At 37.3% G+C, this 18,980-nt stretch overlaps 1 protein-coding gene across 10 annotated transcripts in view; it reads right to left on the reverse strand.

Annotated features, from left to right (window-relative positions):
* Positions 1 to 2,908: 2,908 nt before the first annotated feature.
* The window catches only part of EVI5 (ecotropic viral integration site 5), a 237,267-nt gene continuing 221,195 nt past the window's right edge, over positions 2,909 to 18,980 (reverse strand). For 5 of the 10 annotated variants that reach the window (XM_032247900.1, XM_032247896.1, XM_032247897.1 and 2 more), the window contains one exon: positions 6,082 to 8,087. In XM_032247900.1, the coding sequence (XP_032103791.1) occupies positions 7,773 to 8,087 (315 nt within the window). In that variant the 3' untranslated portion in view covers positions 6,082 to 7,772. Of the gene's footprint in view, positions 8,088 to 15,559; positions 15,570 to 18,980 lie in introns of all 10 variants that reach the window. The other 5 variants (XM_032247901.1, XM_032247898.1, XM_032247899.1 and 2 more) reach the window with 3 other exon arrangements.

Raw genomic sequence — 18,980 nt, forward strand, 5'->3', positions numbered from 1 at the left:
ATACGTCAACGAATATGTAAAATGGGTAGGATGTCAGGCTGTCATCAGTGCTATGGAGAAAAGTAAAGCTAAGAGGCTTTTTCAAAGGAAGGATCAGAAAAGGCCTCCGGTGCAGGTTGAGCAGAGACCTGGTGGAGGGGACAAGCTGCCTTGTGTTATTTGGCTGAGCATCCTACTGGGAGTCTGGTGTGTCCACGGATCAGCAAGGAAGTCATAATGTTTTGTTATTTGTCCAGGATTAATCAATACAAAGCTGGAGTCCCAGTCTGGTGCTCTAGTGCTAGAATTTTACTCCTAAACATTTTCTTATTTCATGGGCACCACAAATTTTATAACTGCAGGTTTTATATTTTTTCCTTCTAAATATCTTTATGTGAATATCTTTAATATATCAATTGACTTTAAGTTCTTTCTTTTGAGATGGGTCTTGCTATGTTGCTCAGGTTGGTCTTGAACTCCTGGGCTCAAATGATCCTTCTGCCTCAGCCTCCCAAAGTGTTGGGATTACAGGCATGCCTCAGCCTGGCTGACACTAAATTCTTACCATGTCTAGTATTTGTTTTTTTGAGACAGAGTCTCGCTCTGTCATCTAGGCTGGAGTGCAATAACGTGGTCTCGGCTCATGGCAACCTCTGCCTCCCAGGTTCAGGCCATTCTCCTGCCTCAGCCTCCCGAGTAGCTGGGATTACAAGTACCCGACATCACACCCAGCTAATTTTTTGTATTTTTAGTAGAGACGGGGTTTCATCATGTTGGCCAGGCTGGTCTCAAACTCCTGACCTCAGGTGATCCACCCGCCTCAGCCTCCCAAAGTGCTGGGATTACAGGTGTGAGCCACTGTGCCTGGTCAATTTTAATCATTTTAAAATGTACAACTCAGGGGCATTAAGTACAGTCAGTGTTGTCAGCCATAATCACTATCCATCTCCATAACTTTTCCAGCATTCCAAACAAAAATTTTGTATCCATTAAACCATAACTCTCTTCCCTCACCTCCATTGCTTGGTAATGTCTATTCTATTTCTGTCTATGAATTTGCCTATTCTAGATATCTCATATAAGTGGAACCATATTATGTGTCTAGCTTATTTCACTTAGCATGTTTTCAAGGTTCATCTATTTTGTAGCATGTAGTAGAATTTTTTTATGGCTGAATAATAGTCCATTGTATATGTGATATATACCACATTTTACTTCCTCATTCACCTGTTGATGGTCATATGGATTGTTCCCACTTTTTGGCTATCATGAGCAATGCTGCTGTGAACATTGGTGTACAATTATCTGAGTTACTGATTTGAGTGTATGTGTAGAGGTGGAATTGCTGGGTTACATGGTGATTCTACAATTAACATTTTTAAAGACCACCAAACTGTTCCTCACAGAGGCTATGCCATTTTCCGCTCCTGCAGCAAATGTACAAGGGTTCCAGTTCTTCCACATCTTTGTCAACGGTTCTCTTTTCTTTTTTTTTGAGCTCCCTAGTTTTCACAGGGCATATTTTCATTTTTTAAGTAGCCATCCTTAATAGGTGTGTACCTCGTTGTGGTCCAGATGCTGCTTTTTTCACTGACTACTGGAAATAGTCAAATTTGTGATGCATCTTTAATATATATATATATATATGTATATATATATATATGTGTATATATATATATGTATATATATATACACACACACACACACACACACACACACACACATACATATATGTAATTTTTTTTTTTTTAAAGAGACTGGGGGCTTTCAATAGATTGCAGCGAGGGAGCTGCTCTGCTATGCATGAAACCCAAAATGATGTATATATTCTTATATTTGGCCCTAGTGGCTCTTTTTTTGACCCAATTCTAAGAAATTTATAGCAGTGGTTCTCAACTAGCAGTGATTTGCATTCTCTGTCTTTCCTGCTTATGACATATGACAACGTCTGAGACATTTTGGGTTGTCACTACTAGAGGAGGGTATGCTATTGGCATCTAGTGGGTGGAGACCAGGGATGCTGCAAAACAGCCTGTGTACCGGAGAGCCTCCCAAAACAAATAATTATTTGGCTACTTCCAAGTATCAGTCCCAAGATGGAGACTCCCTGGATTACAGCTTGTCATATTTCAGGTATTTTCAAAATGTGCCTTAATTCCTTTTGGGAATAAAGAGCAGAATATAAAGTAAACTCTTACTTCTGCACTAAATGACATTAACACTGTGATAAAGATGCAGAAGGTATAACTTGCCTTTTATAATAGTCTGTATATGTGTATTCAAATTATATATAATTGAATATATTTATTGAATTAGTTGCTAATTAATAAAGTACTATGTGAGATGAAAATACTGCTATTGATATTTCAAAAATATTACCATGTTCCTGAAGAAAACAAATCTAGACATTTTTCACTAAAGATGGTCTTTCATTAAATTAAAACGTATTTACTGAATGCAATCACGTACCAGACTGTTTGGCACTAAAAATATGTGGGTGGACCAGGTGGATGTAGTTCCTGTACCTACAGAGCACAAACCTTGCTAATGAACATTTCACATCAGGCCAGCCTTCTTTTTTTTGAGATGGAGTCTTGCTCCATCACCCAGGTTGGAGTGCAGTAGTGTGACTAGGACTCACTGCAACCTCTGCCTCCCGGGTTCAAGTGATTCCCCTGCCTCAGACTCTCCAGTAGCTGTGACTACAGGCATGTGCCACGATGCCCAGCTAATTTTTCTATTTTAAGTAGAGATGGGGTTTCACCTTGTTGGCCAGGCTGTTCTCGAACTTCTGAGTTCAAGTGATCTGCCCACCTCGGTCTCCGAAAGTCCTGGGATTACAGGCGTGAGACACCATACCCTGTCAATTTGTTAACAGTGTTTTGATGCCCCTCCTCTTTTAAAGCTGAAAAGCTGAAGGAAACAGAAATTCTTATAAAATGGAAAACTTTAATTATTTAAAGCAAAGGCACAAGTAAACATTTCAGGTTATCATACAATAAAAAATCCCAACAGTAAAATAAAACACGTCATAATTTTGCTTCCTGGCAATATATTGAATGTATTATTCTGTCATCTCCTCTTTGGAGTGAAAAGAAGGGATAGGCAGATCAGTGAATGTGATATAAAAACTTGGAGCACAAATAGCATCCACTATGCCTTTAACCAGAAATTAAATTTCAGTAGAATTAAATTTTTAAAACTTAGTTTTGTTAATTATAGAGCAGCAATAACTTTCAAGCTAAAACTCATTGTTTTAATAATAACTGATTGCATGAAATGTTCACTGTCAATGTCTGGTATGTTAATATACTTTAATCAAGCTGGTCACGAAACAGCTTTATCAAAATATAATTCATATACTTATTTTAGTTTAAACCTGAATATTACAGTGCATTATATAAAAGATAAATGTGAATAAGGAACCAAATTATTTCTTATGATATCAGAAATAATATACTTAAAAAGGTGTAGACCTTATTTTCAATCAAAGGCACTATCTGGAGAGTTAACAAGCTGCATCACGTTCAGAGCTGAGAAAAAGTTCTTCTCCTTCCCAAATAACTGGCCGATTAGTTGAAACTTGACATCTCAGCAAACACTGGGTACCTAGTATCTAGCCAAAAACAAAAGAACAAAAAAAGACGGTGGGCATAGAAATTGTGTAAAGTTACATCTTTGACTTCTTTTCCCAGGAAGAAAAAAAAAGTTTTTTTCTTTTTTTCTTTTTTTAAAGAGGGTCTTGCCATGTTGCTCAGATCGGAGTGCAGTGGTTATTCATTCACAGGTGTGATAATTACACACTATAGCCCCAAACTCCTGTACTCTCATGATCCTCCTGCCTCAGCCTCTTGAGTAGCTGGGACTACAAGAGTGTGCCAGTTTTTAAAAAGGCAGTTGAAGTGTTTTCTTGATCTAAAAGTGTGTTTCATTAATTCAATGCAATTTCCATTTTATTCATATAACTTGTATCCTTTACCCCAGCTTGTCAATCCAGGATGGCAATGACACCAGGAAGGTAATTATCCCAAGGGAGCAAGCTTTCTTATTATGAGTCATTTCATTCACTTTTCCCCCCTGAATATTACTCAGCTCTAAGTGTTTAACTTAATAACATTTAAATAACACAAAATGTCAGGGATTAAATAAAATTTATCAAGAAAACACTGTTCATGCCTCAAAGTCTTGAACAACATACTTACATTAATTTGAATGAAATGAAGTCAAACCAGGGCATAATATCCTATTGTATCCTAAAGGCCTGGAAGATTTTAAGCTCTTCAAAGGTGTATTTGAATCAGGTCTTCAATGAAAAGAGTGTTATTTCTAGTTTTTTTGTTGTCCAAATTACAAGAGTTTCAACAGATTAAGCTTTCCTTACCATGATTCCTTTAACACCTAATTCCTAATCAGAAATGGTACATAGTTTAGAATTACATGATTCTAGAAAATTCCTAATTTTAAAGTCAAGTTATAACCTTTACTCAATAAAGCATACCCTAAAGGTCCGTGATGAATGCTTTAAAGAACAGTGATAGGATTCTGGAATTTTTTCCTTTCTCCTTCTCCAAAGACACAGATATCTTCCTATAATTTTCTATGGAATAAAAGACTTCATCATATAAAATGCCTGGCACGTTTTCCCTTTTGAATAGTTCTCAGTATAAGATCCATCACAAAGTTTTACGTTTCCAAATCATAAGCTTAAAAGCAAAAGCAAACAGTCTGACCTACCAATGAGTCAAACTGAAGAAGTAAACCTGCATTTCAGAGTATCTGTATCAAAGGTTAGCAAACTTTTTCTGTAAAGGATCAGATAGTAAATATTTTAGGCTACCTGGGCCATATGGTGTCCCTTGCAATGACTCAACTCTGCTACTGTAGCACAAAGCAGCCATACACAATATGTAAACAGGTGAGCATGGGTGTGCCCCAGTAAAACTTTACTTATGGACACTGCAATTCAAATTTCATATAATTTTCATGTGACACAAAATACTAGCTTTTGGAATTTTTCCCCCAACTATTTAAAAAAGTAAAAACTGGCAGCTGACTGGAATAGCTTGTAGGCTGCAGTTTGCTAACCCCTGGTCTAGATCATTCAGATTTCTTGATGTGAGGGTCAAGGCAATAATGTGGCCACATATCATCTCACTTCGCTTTGGCATTGATATCCTTTCAGACTGACAGAACTACGAAAGACAATCACCAAAGCACGAAACAATCCTGCAAGTAAGTATCTACACTCCTAAGTTGTGTAGAGCTTATATGTATTGATACTCATATATTTATCTGTATATATATTCAGGAAACATTTAAATCATATCTATTTAAATTACTTTGTCAAAAAAGCAGGGAATTGCCAGGCATGGTGTCTCATGCCTGTAATTGCAGCAATTTGGGAGGCCAAGGTGGGTGGATCACCTGAGGTCAGAAGTTTGAGACCAGCCTGTCCAACATAGTGAAACTCCATCTCTACTAAAAATACAAAAATCAGCTAGCTGTGGTGGTGTGCACCAGTAGTCTCAGCTACTTGGGAGGCTGAAGCAGGAGAATCGCTTGAACTTGGGAGGCGGAGGTTGCAGTAAGCCAAGACTGTGCCACTGCACTCCAGCCTGGGCAACAGAGTGAGACTTCGTCTCAAAACAAAACAGAACAAAAACAAAAACAAAACAGGGAATTGAGAAATTCTTCAGCTGAACCTTTTCAAAAACTTTGGTGTCAGGGAAATCAAGGTTAAAATCTTGGCCCTCGCTAGGCACAGTAACTCACACCTGTAATCCCCACACTTTGGGAGACTGAGGCAAGAGGACTGCTTGAGGCCAGAAGTTCAAGACCAGCCTGGACAACACAGTGAGACCCCTAAAAAAAAAATCTTGGCTCTGCTACTTACTAGCTTGTAACCACAGGTAATTAATTAACCACCAGGATTTAGCCTGGTGTTAAGGACAGACACGGGGGCATGTTTACAATTTCATTTCTCAGGCAAGCAAACTGCTACAAAAACTTTGCTGGAAAGCCTAGTGCACAATGTACCTGAAGTCTTAACTCCTAGTTTCTGACAGAAAACTACGTTTGTCTCTTCTACTCTATTTCATAAGGTTTTTTTTTGGCATGCAACATACTGTGCAAAACTGTGCCTCCATACATACTGAATTCTACTTTTCTCTTCCAAGGCTGCTTTTTTCTATAGGTTAACAAAGTGTTTTTTTCCACAGGCTAACAAAAATGAGAGTAGAACGTATCCAGTCAACATTTTCATGTCGTCTTTCCGTAGTACAAGTGTAATTTGGGTGCTTTCTCTAATTTATCAATGACAGGCATCCTGTTTTCTAGGAAACAATATCTAAATGATAAAGAAAAAACTGGTAGGAAAGGATTCTTATGGCTTTATCTATAGAACAAAAACTAGATAATCTGAAAATCATGTTCATAGATTATTTGTAGATATTAACTGCTATGTTTCTTGGACCTTAGCCCATTGCTTAAATTACATTAAAATATTAGCACTAATATGTGCTATAACTTCAATCATGAAAAATTTAGTTACATACACATGAAGTACAAGATTTCACCAATAGTGTTTTTGAACAGGCATCAGTTATGAATCTGCTAGTGTTGAATGCTAAGCAAAATACTAAAGCTCTTAAAATATTAGTGTTTTATTTTTCAATTTTCTTTTAACCTATGATTTATAGAAGTCCTGTTAGATGCCAAAAGAGTCATTTTGCAACATATATGTTCTTCCTATAAAATGATGTTCAATGTTAGGTGGTACAGATTTATAAATACGTACAAATAAACATTATGTCTGTAGTTAAGCTACTACTCTGGTAACCAACACATGGAAGCATCATATGCACATAAAAGTTAAACATTAAAACCAAACTTAAAACTCTCAAAACAGATAACCACAAATTTGTGTTTATGAAATTAGACAGAATAAAGGCTTTGTGTGTGGTTGTGTTCAGTGGCCCACCAGTAATTTCCATGGAAGAAAGAAACAAAAACAAAAACAAAACCTCCCAGACACAAAAAAGGTAGGCTGGGTGTGGTGGCTCACCTGTAATCCCTGTACTTTGGGAGGCTGAGGTGGGTGGATCACATGAAGTCAGGAGTTCGAGACCAGCCCGGCCAACATGGCAAAACCCTGTCTCTGTTAAAAATACAAAAAATTAGCTGGGCATGGTGGTGTGCACCTGTACTCCCAGCTACTCAGGAGGCTGAGGCAGGAGAATTGCTTCAACCTGGGAGGTGGAGGTTACAGTGGGCTGAGATCACACCACAGCACTTCAGCTGGGGTGACAGAGTGAATCTCTATTTTAGAAAACAACAACAACAACAGAAAACAAAACACAAGGTAGAACAGATGTATGTCTTGGTCAAATGTCTATAGACAGCCACCTTGAGAACAAATTGATAAACATAAATATACAATTTGCTCACTGAGCATAAAATATTGCACAAGAGCAGTTTTGTCTGAAGAAAATTCAATTTTCCATAGTTTTGAACTTCAAAATGGTTCCCACATATATAGTTGCATTTTCTAAACAAGAAACATTAATATTCAGTAATACTGTTAGAATGTTGTTTTACACATTAACCATATACCAGTCTACTTTATGGCAATAGTAAATCAGTGGTAAAGATTTGGCAAAGATAAAAAGGCAGATAAGACTGTAAAATATAATATATATGTATATATATCTGTACATATGAAACAGTTCCAAAAATCCCTAATCACATGATAACTGATCCCTTAAAGAAATCCATAGTCTAGGTCACAGTGATGGTCAGACAGTGGTTGAATACGACTCTTTTCTTCTCGGGGGGTACTCCTTTTGAACCACTCGATTGCTCTCTCTGGTTTCCAGCACACTGTCGTCTGTTTCGCTCGCACTACCATCTGCCACTGCAGGGTCCAAAGACATCGAGTCAGATTTTCCATGCAAAGGAAAACCAACACCAGTTTCCCGTAAGGGATTATCTATAAAATCTTCATCAGAGGAATGGAATGATTCATCATCTCCTATTAAATGGTTGACAATGTGGATTCCATCAAAAGGAGGTTGGCCTGAGAAACCCCTCTGGCCTTTTAGGCACCTGAGCTGTTAAAACAAAATCCAAGTTAATAGAGTCAAATGAGGGAAACATACACGCCAAAAAGCAATTCCATGTTTAAGGAAGAAGTTGCCTTATTATTTTTCTATTTACAGGTATAATAGTAGTTGCTAATTTTTGAGTGTCTTCTATGTGTTATGTAATGGTCTTATAACTTACATTTATTTTTATTGCATTTTAGGTTTTGGGGTACATGTGAAGAACATGCAAGATTGTTGCATAGGTACACACATGGCAGTGTGATTTGCTGCCTTCCTCCCCATCACCTATATCTGGCATTTCTCCCCATGCTATCTCTCCCCAACTCCCCACCCCTGACTGTCCCTCCCCTACTTCCCCCCAACAGACCCCAGTGTGTAGTGCTCCTCTCCCTGTGTCCATGTGTTCTCATTGTTCAACACCCACCTATGAGTGAGAACATGTGGTGTTTGATTTTCTGCTCTTGTGTCAGTTTGCTGAGAATGATGGTTTCCAGGTTCATCTATGTCCCTACAAGGGACACAACTCAGCGTTTTTGATGGCTGCATAATATTCCATGGTGTATATGTGCCACATTTTCCCTGTCCAGTCTATCATCGATGGGCATTTGGGTTGTTTCCAGGTCTTTGCTATTGTAAACAGTGCTGCAATCAACATTCGTGTGCATGTGTCCTTATAATAGAACGATTTATAATCCTTTGGATATCTACCCAGTAATGGGATTGCTGGGTCAAATGGAATTTCTATTTCTAGGTCCTTGAGGAATCGCCACACTGTCTTCCACAATGAAGTGTAAATTAGTTGAACTAATTTACACTCCCACCAACAGTGTAAAAGTGTTCCTATTTCTCCACATCCTCTCCAGCTTTGCTCTTGTTGCCCAGGCTGGAGTGCAATGGCGTGATCTCCGCTCACCGCAACCTTGGCCTCCTGGGTTCAAGCGATTCTCTTACCTCAGTGTCCCAAGTAGCTGGGATTACAGGCGTGTGCCTCCATGCCCAGCTAATTTTTTGTATTTTTAGTAGAGACAGGGTTTCACCGTGTTGGCCAGGATGGTCTCGATCTCCTGACCTCGTGATCCGCCTGCCTTGGCTTCCCAAAGTGCTGGGATTACAGGCGTGAGCCACCACACCCGGCCTCTTTTATTTTTTTGAGACAGGGTCTCACTTTGTTACCCAGGCTGGAGTGCAGTGGCGTGATTTGGGCTCACTGCAACTTCCACCTCCTGGACTCAAGCAATTCTTCCACTTCAGCCTCCTGAGTAGCTGGGACTACAGGCATGTGCCACCATGCCTAGCTAATTTTTTTGTATTTTTTTTGGACGTGGTGTTTCACCATGTTGGCCAGGCTGTTCTCAAACTCCTGGGCTCAAGCAATCTGCCGGGCTCAGTCTCTCAAAGTGCTGGGATTACGTGTGAGCCACCACACCCTGCCTATAACTTATTTTAATTGAATCATAACAACAGTCCTATGTGGTAGATTTTAGTATTTATTTTTCTCGTTATACAGATCAGGGAATGGAGACTCAGGAAAAGTAACTTGCTAAGGGCATAGAGCTAGTAGCAGAGTTTAGATTCAACCTGAATCTTCATTATACTAGAAATAATATAATGGACTCCATGTACCTATCACCTAATTTCTACAAGTAACACCCATCACAGACAATGTTTTTACATTATACCCCTCTTGTTCCTGGATAATTTTGAGGTAAACCCCAGACATCCTATCAGTTTATCTGTCAATATTTTGCTGTGATTTCTAGAAGAGATGAACTTAAAAACCATACTATCACACACACTATCTTGAGAGCATGTCTCCATAGTTCTGCAAATGATGAGAATGATTTACAACTCATTAAAACTTTGCTAAGAGTCTCCATCCTGTTATACTAGCCCAAAGGCCACCATATCAATATCACTCACAGTGGGGCAGAAATGCTGCTTCCCACTCATGAGGTTTCCTTCTACCTGGAGGGAGTGCCAGTCCTGTATAACATTTCTGCCTTCTCTCCCCGACTTCCCCTGGGAAGAAGGGGCTTCTCTTACTGGGGAGGATGAGAGAGGAATGGTATGCATAGCTCAACTCTTTTCCTTTCATCTTTTAGAATCAGGCTCTGGTCCTCAATCCCTGGAGTTATAGTGCAAGACCCTCATATGGGGAGGCTTAAGGAGGTCAAAAGCTACCTGTTACTGGGTGGGCAAGTCTGACTAATTCTAGAGTTTAGTATTGAAAAAATTGTTTCCACATTTAAATCTAAACCACATTTTCCAAAACCAGTTTTATCAGAATTAAAACTGATTTATTTTCATCATCTGCAACTTCTTTGCCCCAGTTTCCTCAAACTCCCAAACCTAAAACCATGACAGTATCACGTCTACTCACATACAATGAACTCAACAGCCCTGCCCTCAAGAGTTTATGTTTTTTCGTTTGAGATGGAGTTTCACTCTTGTTGCCCAGGCTGAAGTGCAATGGTGCAATCTGGGCTCACCGCAACCTCTGCCACCTGGGTTCAAGTGATTCTCCTGCCTCAGTCTCCTGAGTAGCTGGGATTACAGGGATGTGCCATCATGCCCAGCTAACTTTGTGTTTTTAGTAGAGACAGGGTTTCTCCTTGTTGGTCAGGCTGGTCTTGAACTCCTGACCTCAGGTGACCTGCCCGCCTCAGCCTCCCAAAGTGCTGGGATTACAGGCATACACCACTGCACCCGGCCAATGTTTTAAATATAAAGTTTGATTTTTGACATTCTGTCACTTCATTTCTCTCATACACCATGAATTTTCTCCTACAACAAAGCCAAACAGTAAAAACCAAAAACCAAAAACAAGAATTAGCTACCAAATTATCTACCCTATTAAAAATCTTGCTAAAATATGTTCCACATCTCCTATCCTCATCCTTGTTTCTCAGGGACAAACTCCTAGTCACAAACTTTCAATTCTTTAGATAAAGGCAATGTGAAATATTCAGGAAATATTACATACACTTTCAAAAGTAATGGATCTGAGAATAAAGACATTACAGCCTCGCCATAATACCTCCCACTTTTCCTGAAAGACTTCCAGGAAGAAGTGAAGAAACCTCAGCACTTTTCTGCTTCTATATGATAACAAGAATCAACAGGAATGCCGGGACTCAGTACAATGATGTCTGGCCCAAGCAGATCTCCAAGTATAAAGGAATTTCTGCGCCCTAGACCAAGTGGACAAATTTATGGTGAGGTACAACGTAATTTAAATAATACCATTCTCCTTGGCAGAACAGAGGGATCTACACTTGGAGCTGAATCTTTAGGAAAAGGGCACAGCACATCACAAAGGCCTCCTTAAGATTATGATGCCCACTGCATTGTTACAACTGCCACGTTCTGATGCAACATCCTATCGCCATATTGCAACACACAATTTATAGCTCCAAGTGTTAAATTAAGTCAGTTAATCTCTTCCTTTCTCTTTTTCCCCCAGACCTTTTTGAAGAAATCATATGGAACATGTGTCTTCCTTCTTCCTGGCTGTTATAAAGGAGGAGTATGGCAGAAGAACCACAACTTCCCAATTGTTTGGAAAGTTGCAGCTTTCCTTTGCTCTAACAAAATGTATTGCAATTAAAACACTGCAGCCTCATCATCAGATGTAACTATAGAAAATTATAGGTTGAAGGGTAATTTCCTCAACATCAAAGGAATCTCATTGAGAGCTGTTAATATGGAATAGCAAAGGTAAAGGAATTTACTGGTGGAGAGAAAAAATAGTGAAGGTAAGCAATTATAAGCTATCCCTGAGTTACATGTCCCTTAGACTTAGGTGTGTGCACACTGGTTCTGATGAGGGAGGAGTCCTGTACTGGGCCTGGAAGTGGGCATTTGGGGAAGGAATTTCAGGGTACTGAGTACCCAGAGTATGTTCTAGGAGGGGCTGCATGAATTTCAGGTAGGTATGTCTTCTGAAAGTCCTCATTCTGTGGAAAGGGCTTTGGCTAGAAGAAAGCTGTAGCTAGGCCCTCTAAAGTATAGTCCTGGTTGTCTGATCTAAATGGTATATTGCTTATTTTTGCTACCAGACTTTCAGGGGCAACCACAAAAGCAGACAATATATATCTGTCTATATACCTAGGCAACCACAAAAAGCAGACAATCAACCTTCCCAACTCCCACTTTCCTCCAAAGGAAAAAAAAAAAAGAAATCCTTCATGGGTATTATCAGTAGCAAACTGAAATTAGCATATTTCAAAATGTAATACACTAGTCATCTGCATAAGAACTGAGGCTCTCTGTCAAAAATGCAGAATCCCTGTTGAGATCCAAGGATTCAAAATCCTGAAAGTGAAATCACAGAATATACATTTTTTCACATGTATCTCAAGAAATTTTGAAATATAGTTGGCCCTCTATATCAGTGGAATCCGAATCCATGGATTCAAACAATTGTGGGTCCAAAATAATTAGGAGGAAAAAAAAGGGACAGTTTGTACTGAACATGTACCAACTCTTGTCATCACCTCCTTAACGATACAGTATAACAACTTGTGTACATTGCATTAGGTGCTACAAGTAATCTAGAGATGACTCAAAATATATGGGAGGATGTCTGTAGGTTATATGCAAATATTATATGATTTTATATAAGGAACTTGAGCATCCATAGATTTTGGTATCCACAGAGATCCTGAAACCAATCTCCCATAGATACCAAGGGATGGCTGTGTTCTAAACTCTGAGAATCACCATGGTAGACCCTCTGGTTCAAATAAAATGGGGCTGAGACAGAAATAAGTTGATTTAGCTGAAATGGAATTCTTATTTAGGACAAAAGTCCTTCTGAAGTATGAACATTCAACTAGTGTCTGGTATATAGAAATGGACACCATCTTTCCAGTAGTACAACCAAGCTGTTCTGGGCCAATTCTACCACCTGGTGGTGGACAGAAGGAAAACTGTTTAAATGAACTTCTGCAATTTCTCTTCATATGGAGGTAAGGTCTAAAGACCTATATGTTCAAAAAGCCTAAGTAACTCTGATGCAGATCTCAGAATAGGGACCACTACTCTAGGCTTCTGCTTGTATTTTGGTTTTGTCTGAAATCTCTTTGGGCTGATCAGGGAATCACAAATCTGATAAAAACTACCCACTTGAAAATTACACATACATAATTTATCATAATTTTTTTTTTTTTTTTTTTTTGAGACAGGGTTTGGCACTGTTGCCCAGGCTGGAGTGCAGTGGTGCAAACTCAGTTCACTGCAACCTCTGCCTCATGGGCTTGAGCCATCCTCCTGTTTCAGCCTCCGAGGTAGCTAGGACTACAGGGGCATGCCTCCATACCTGGCAAACTTTTGTATTTTTTGTAGAGATGGGGTTTTGCCACTGTTGCACAGCTGGTCTTGAATTCCTGAGCTCAAGCCATCTGCCTCCCTTGGCCTCCCAAAGTGCTGAGATTACAGGTGTGAACCACCACGCCTGGCCAAGCATATGCTTTTGAGGCCCATTGTCTTTCCTAATTTTTGAATACATCCTACCTGAGTATCTTCGAATATTGAGCAACAACAAAAATTCTGTGAAACGCCAGTAAAAAAAAGTATTATATTTCCAGGTAAAATGAGACATGGGTTTTTAAAAGTCACTGAATGTGTGTGGAAGTATTTTTGAGATTCACTAAGGAAACAGGCACCAGCACTCTCTGTAATTTTTAGTAAAAGACTCCTATCTGAGGGAATCTTGGGATTCCCCTACAAAGTCTCTCAGCTTGATCACCCTACAATGAAGGTCACCCAAGTCCTACCCAGGGATTCAGAACACCTGTCAGTCTTTAGTTTCCTGTCTTAAAGTTTGAGCAGAGTCACATATTACTGAAGATATAAGGACAGTATCTAAGAGAAGCCAGAAAAAAAGGCAACTAGGAGAGGAGAGTCTATTTGGGAGGAAGAAAACTTTTAACAATAATTTACGGCCTCTGCAGAAACTGCACCTATGTAAAAATAACAGGATGCTCTAAAAAAAAAAAAAAGAGAGAGAGAGATCTTAGACATAAATTTCTCTTACTTGAAAGTCATGAACTTTGAGAATGAAAAGGCCTATGAAGTGTCCAGGACAGTGGATAATAGTTGACCTATACTGTGACACATGCATGTCTTTAGACTCCACTGTTTTTGCCCATTATAAAATTGCTTTTTATATGTTAGACCATTAGCCTAACACTTTCCTGTTTAGTCTATTTCCGTATCCTCTTCATATGGACCCATACGAGAAATTTCTTTCAAAGTTTAGAAATAGAAAAAGAATAACTGGTTTGGCTGTGTCTTACTAGACGCCATGAATCTTCAACATATTATGCTCCTTACTTTGCTTTGGCTACCAAGTATGTGACTCGCTTTGATACTGTATGCATTTTTGGGTGCTAATATTAACTCTCATCTTGCCAGATTTTGCCTTAGCAATGATTCTCTTAACTGTTAGACTGAACCATATATTACCACTTTTTTTTTCCCATTTATTTATTTTATTGCATTTTAGGTTTTGGGGTACATGTGAAGAACATGCAAAACTGTTGCATAGGTACACATGTGGCAGTGTGATTTGCTGCCTTCCTCCCCATCACCTACATCTGTATATTGCCACTTTTTAAGTGAATGTCGAATGTTGAGTATCAGTAATTTAATTCTGTTTAACCTAATATTTGATTATTTTTGTGTCAGATGTATTCATGCCAACTGCCTGAAAATCTATGGGGAACAAGGTAGGGTATAAATATAAAGATAAACATTTGTCATTGATAATGAGTCTCAGTTTCAATTATTATTTGGTTGTATTCTATGAATAAGGTCAGTAATAAAACAATCAAATATGGCTCCACATTTACTGGTAGCTTGACCATTTAGACAATAATAGAAAGACCGGCCAGAACCAAATCCCTAATCCAATAACAAAATAAAAACAAAAAACCTGTTGCTTTCATTTTAAGTCTTTTGTTTTCTAGTATGACGCTGATAGTTACTTTAAAATATTAGCATTTTTATAAACCATTTTTAAATAATGTTTATAGCATTTAAAATAAATCAATGGGCATATTTTCATAAATACATTCATAAGTATTGTACTTATTAACACATATGATTGAATATACATATGTGAACTTTTTTCTAAATCAGATGATTTGACACTAAGGCTAAATATTTAACATAAGCACTGTTTGGAAAAATATGGAATAATTAGTTGCCGTAGATATATTCTATCTTTTCTGTTAGTCCCTTGATGGTAGGGATTATTTCTTAATCATTTCTGTAGCCTAGAACTTGGTATTCTTAGTTGATAAGAGTAGGCACATAAATGTTGAGGAATTACACTGAAAAGATGGTAGGACTCTTGAAAAAGCCCTAGGTACTAATTATTTATCCCATCCTTTTAAACGCTCAATGAGAACATTAATAAGTAGACAGATGGGAGTACTAGCCATACAAGACCCAAATAATATATTAGTTCTTACCTGATGTGGACTGTTTCATCATGTTATGCATTAAGAGACAAAGTATAAAAAGTAAAAACATGGAGAATTTAAATATTTAAGACATTTGACACACATGGCACAAGTTTAATAGTTAACGAAATCTTTTTTTAATAACCTCTAAATCTACTTTAGGTTAACGAAATCTCAACTTTTTGCATTATCAATAAAGAGATCAGATTTTAGAATCTCTCTGTGTATATTAAACAATGCTGCTCCCCCAAAAAACATTTAGCAATGAGAAAAGGAAAGCCGTAAGTTACTATGCAATTTACAAAGAATAAAGCATAAAAATGCAGTATAGTTAATAAGAAAACAGGAAACTGTCATGTTCATAGACTGATGAAAGGTTTTGACAGGAAACAGTAGAGTTTCTTACTGTAAGATAGTAAAAAATTCAAACACTAAAAAAACATTATTTTAAAAAGATTACAGCTATTCCATACAAAAATTATCATTAAAATTCTACAGCAGGGAGAACCTGTAGAGATATATATATTCTGAAGACCAGAAAGACTTCATAATCATTAAGGATATGTAAGTATTTTAAAATTTTTCATTAGTCTACTTTATTGGCTAAACCACTAAACATTAAGACAGAAATTTCTTTTGTGAAACAGAGAAGTGTCATGGTTTTACAGTTTTGTAGTCTTTAAACACAGGTTCTTTATAAGTGATATAGAAATCTGTGCCGAGAAAATATGATCACCTGGGCAAATGTCTGTGTGGCTAGAGGAGACAATGTGCTGTGTGTCTGCTTTCTTTCAGCACATCATAGGACACTGGTAACTTGAAAAAGTTATGGTTGATTTTTTTAAAATTTGATTTTAAAGAGACATAACAAGTTGTCCTTCTTCAATTTTAACATTTTGGGTAATGGAATTAATAATACAATCTTATATTTATATAATGCTTTACAGTTAAAAGTCCTTTCATGCATATTATTTCACATTAAAAAATTTTTCCCCTGTGTGTGATTGGAGGTTATACTCTGCAGACAACTACCACTTTCTGAGATTCAAAAGAATAAGAGGAAGGGCTGCATTGAGTATTTTGAAAGACAATCAATCCACAACAAAGTGGAAAAAAGTCATCCACACACCAAAAAAAACCCCTAACCAAATGAACTTTGATCACTACTAGACAGGGTTTAAACCACTGAAGTGAATCATGTGATACCAAGTGAACTGCAAAACAGTTGCAGTAAGTTTCCAAGACTGAGTCATATCAGATTATAAAAGCTATTTGTACATTTGAGTGTGTATAATCAATCTTTGTAAAACAAAGAGCTATAGCTTTTTGAGCTAAATGTAACATTTCTGTAAGTGATATATATATATATATATATATATATATATAAAATTTTAAATAACTATGTATTTTACTTTTCATGGAAAGACCTAATAATTACATAGTTTGTATTTCTAAGTTCTAGGGGCTTTACTTTTTTTTTTTTTTTCCTCATCCTCAGAGTTTGGTCAGTAATTTTGTTGGATTCCTTACAGAATACCTTTAATAGTTTTCTCAGTTTTCAAAATCTAAAATAAATGTAACGGGAGATGATATGCAAAATTTATTCTTAATTATCAGCTTCTTTAAACACTGAATTGTAAACCTGACAAACATTAAGCTAGCAATAACCACACAAACAAAATGATTTCCAGAGAATCAGAACAGGAAATCAGTAAGAGTGATCAACTGGAGGTCATGATTTCTTGATTACTTTATTACACAGATAAGAGCCAAAATTCCAATCTACAGTACTTAAAAAAAAATTAAAAAGTTCAAGAATTTTATTGAAGTAATATTAGGTACACAAGGCTGAACATATTTTTGGCTTTAAGCTAAGTAAATCATAAAAAATATAAAACATTTAGAATGGAAAACATTGTAGAGTTCATGTAAAATGCATAAAATCCGGTAGTTGAAGCTGACATTTTTAGATGGAAAAAATGTACCCACATTAATAAGTAAAAAAAGTAGAAAGGAAAGGAAAGTTTGGAATTGAAGAAACTTACAACTGCACACTTTTTATCTGAGAAGAAGAGAGAGGGAGTCATTTACAGAGAATTCTTATTCTACAGTGCACACTTAGATGTATTCAGTACTGTGGGCAAACAAAATGAAACTGCCACTGAATGTCTTCTTCCTGGCAGCTGACACTTCTTGATGAAATTGAAACCATTAACATTATTTAGAAGGTATTCTAAGGTCAACGGTGATGAGACTAGGAATATGTGAGGTTCTATGTAAATTTATGACCAATTACAGGAAATAAATCACTTCACACTTTTCACTCTGAACTTTTAAAGCTACATCGAAGTGTCATGTAGATTTCATTTAACCTTTAGCAAAATGAAGCATTTAAAAATTCAAACCTTTAGCATACACCTCAGGAAAATGAAGTACTTCTTTTCTATTTGGATTGAATTCTGTTAAGAGGAAATTATTGTTCTTTAAAGCTGTATCATAAATTTTATTGCTGCATCAATCAATTAGCCAAATATGCACTAAGCACTTAGATGACAAGTGTTGTGATGCTGGAAAGGCAAAGACAAATGACAAGGCTCCTGCCCTCAGTTAAAAATCTGAAGGGCAAGACAAGAAAAAAAAAAAAAAAAAAAAAAAAAAAAAACACCACACACACACACACACACACACCCCCAATTCCAAAGTGGCCAATTCCAAAGTGCTAAGAAAACCCCCAGGAGAAGCAATACACTGGTTAGAAGGGATAATTCGTAGGGAAGGACTAAGATCATGTTTGATTTGGATAGGAAAGGATGAGCAGAGGTACAGGGAGGAGAAATCCGGCACAGGTGGCATGGGGAAAAGCATAAGGCCAGAGAATGTATTATGTGTTAAGAAACTGCAAGTGGTTTGGTGTGGCTGGATATAGGTCTCAAAATGAGAGGTGAGAGATGAAACTTGAAAGAAAGCTGGGGCTAAACTATGAAGAATCTTATGCCATGTTAAATAATTACAATTTTACCATGAAGGCTATGGGTGAGTCACTATGGCAGGGGAGTAGTGTCATTAGATTTTATCTAATCATTTATAATACTACACTGTGACTTTATAATGTGTAAGTGTTTTGTGGTATACTGGAATAATAAGAACACTTATTTAGCCCTTACTATATCCCAGGCTGTATTCCAGCATTAATTTCGAGCATTAATTTACTTAATTCCCTTAATATCTCTCACAATATAATTGAGGGACAGAGGAAAACTTTTTTTTAGGTGTTAAATAACTCAAGAAATCTGATAAAAATCTTGAACCCATTCCCCAAAAGATCCACTTATGTTTATACATAAAATATTTGTAAACACTTTAATGGACCTCATCCATGGGCCCCAGGTAAGGAAGCTGTCCAGAAGAGAAAGACTATGAATTTTTAAAA

The sequence above is a fragment of the Sapajus apella genome, unplaced genomic scaffold (genome assembly GCF_009761245.1).
Source record: "Sapajus apella isolate SASKATOON/1434 unplaced genomic scaffold, GSC_monkey_1.0 scaffold64, whole genome shotgun sequence".
Lineage (NCBI taxonomy): Eukaryota > Metazoa > Chordata > Mammalia > Primates > Cebidae > Sapajus > Sapajus apella.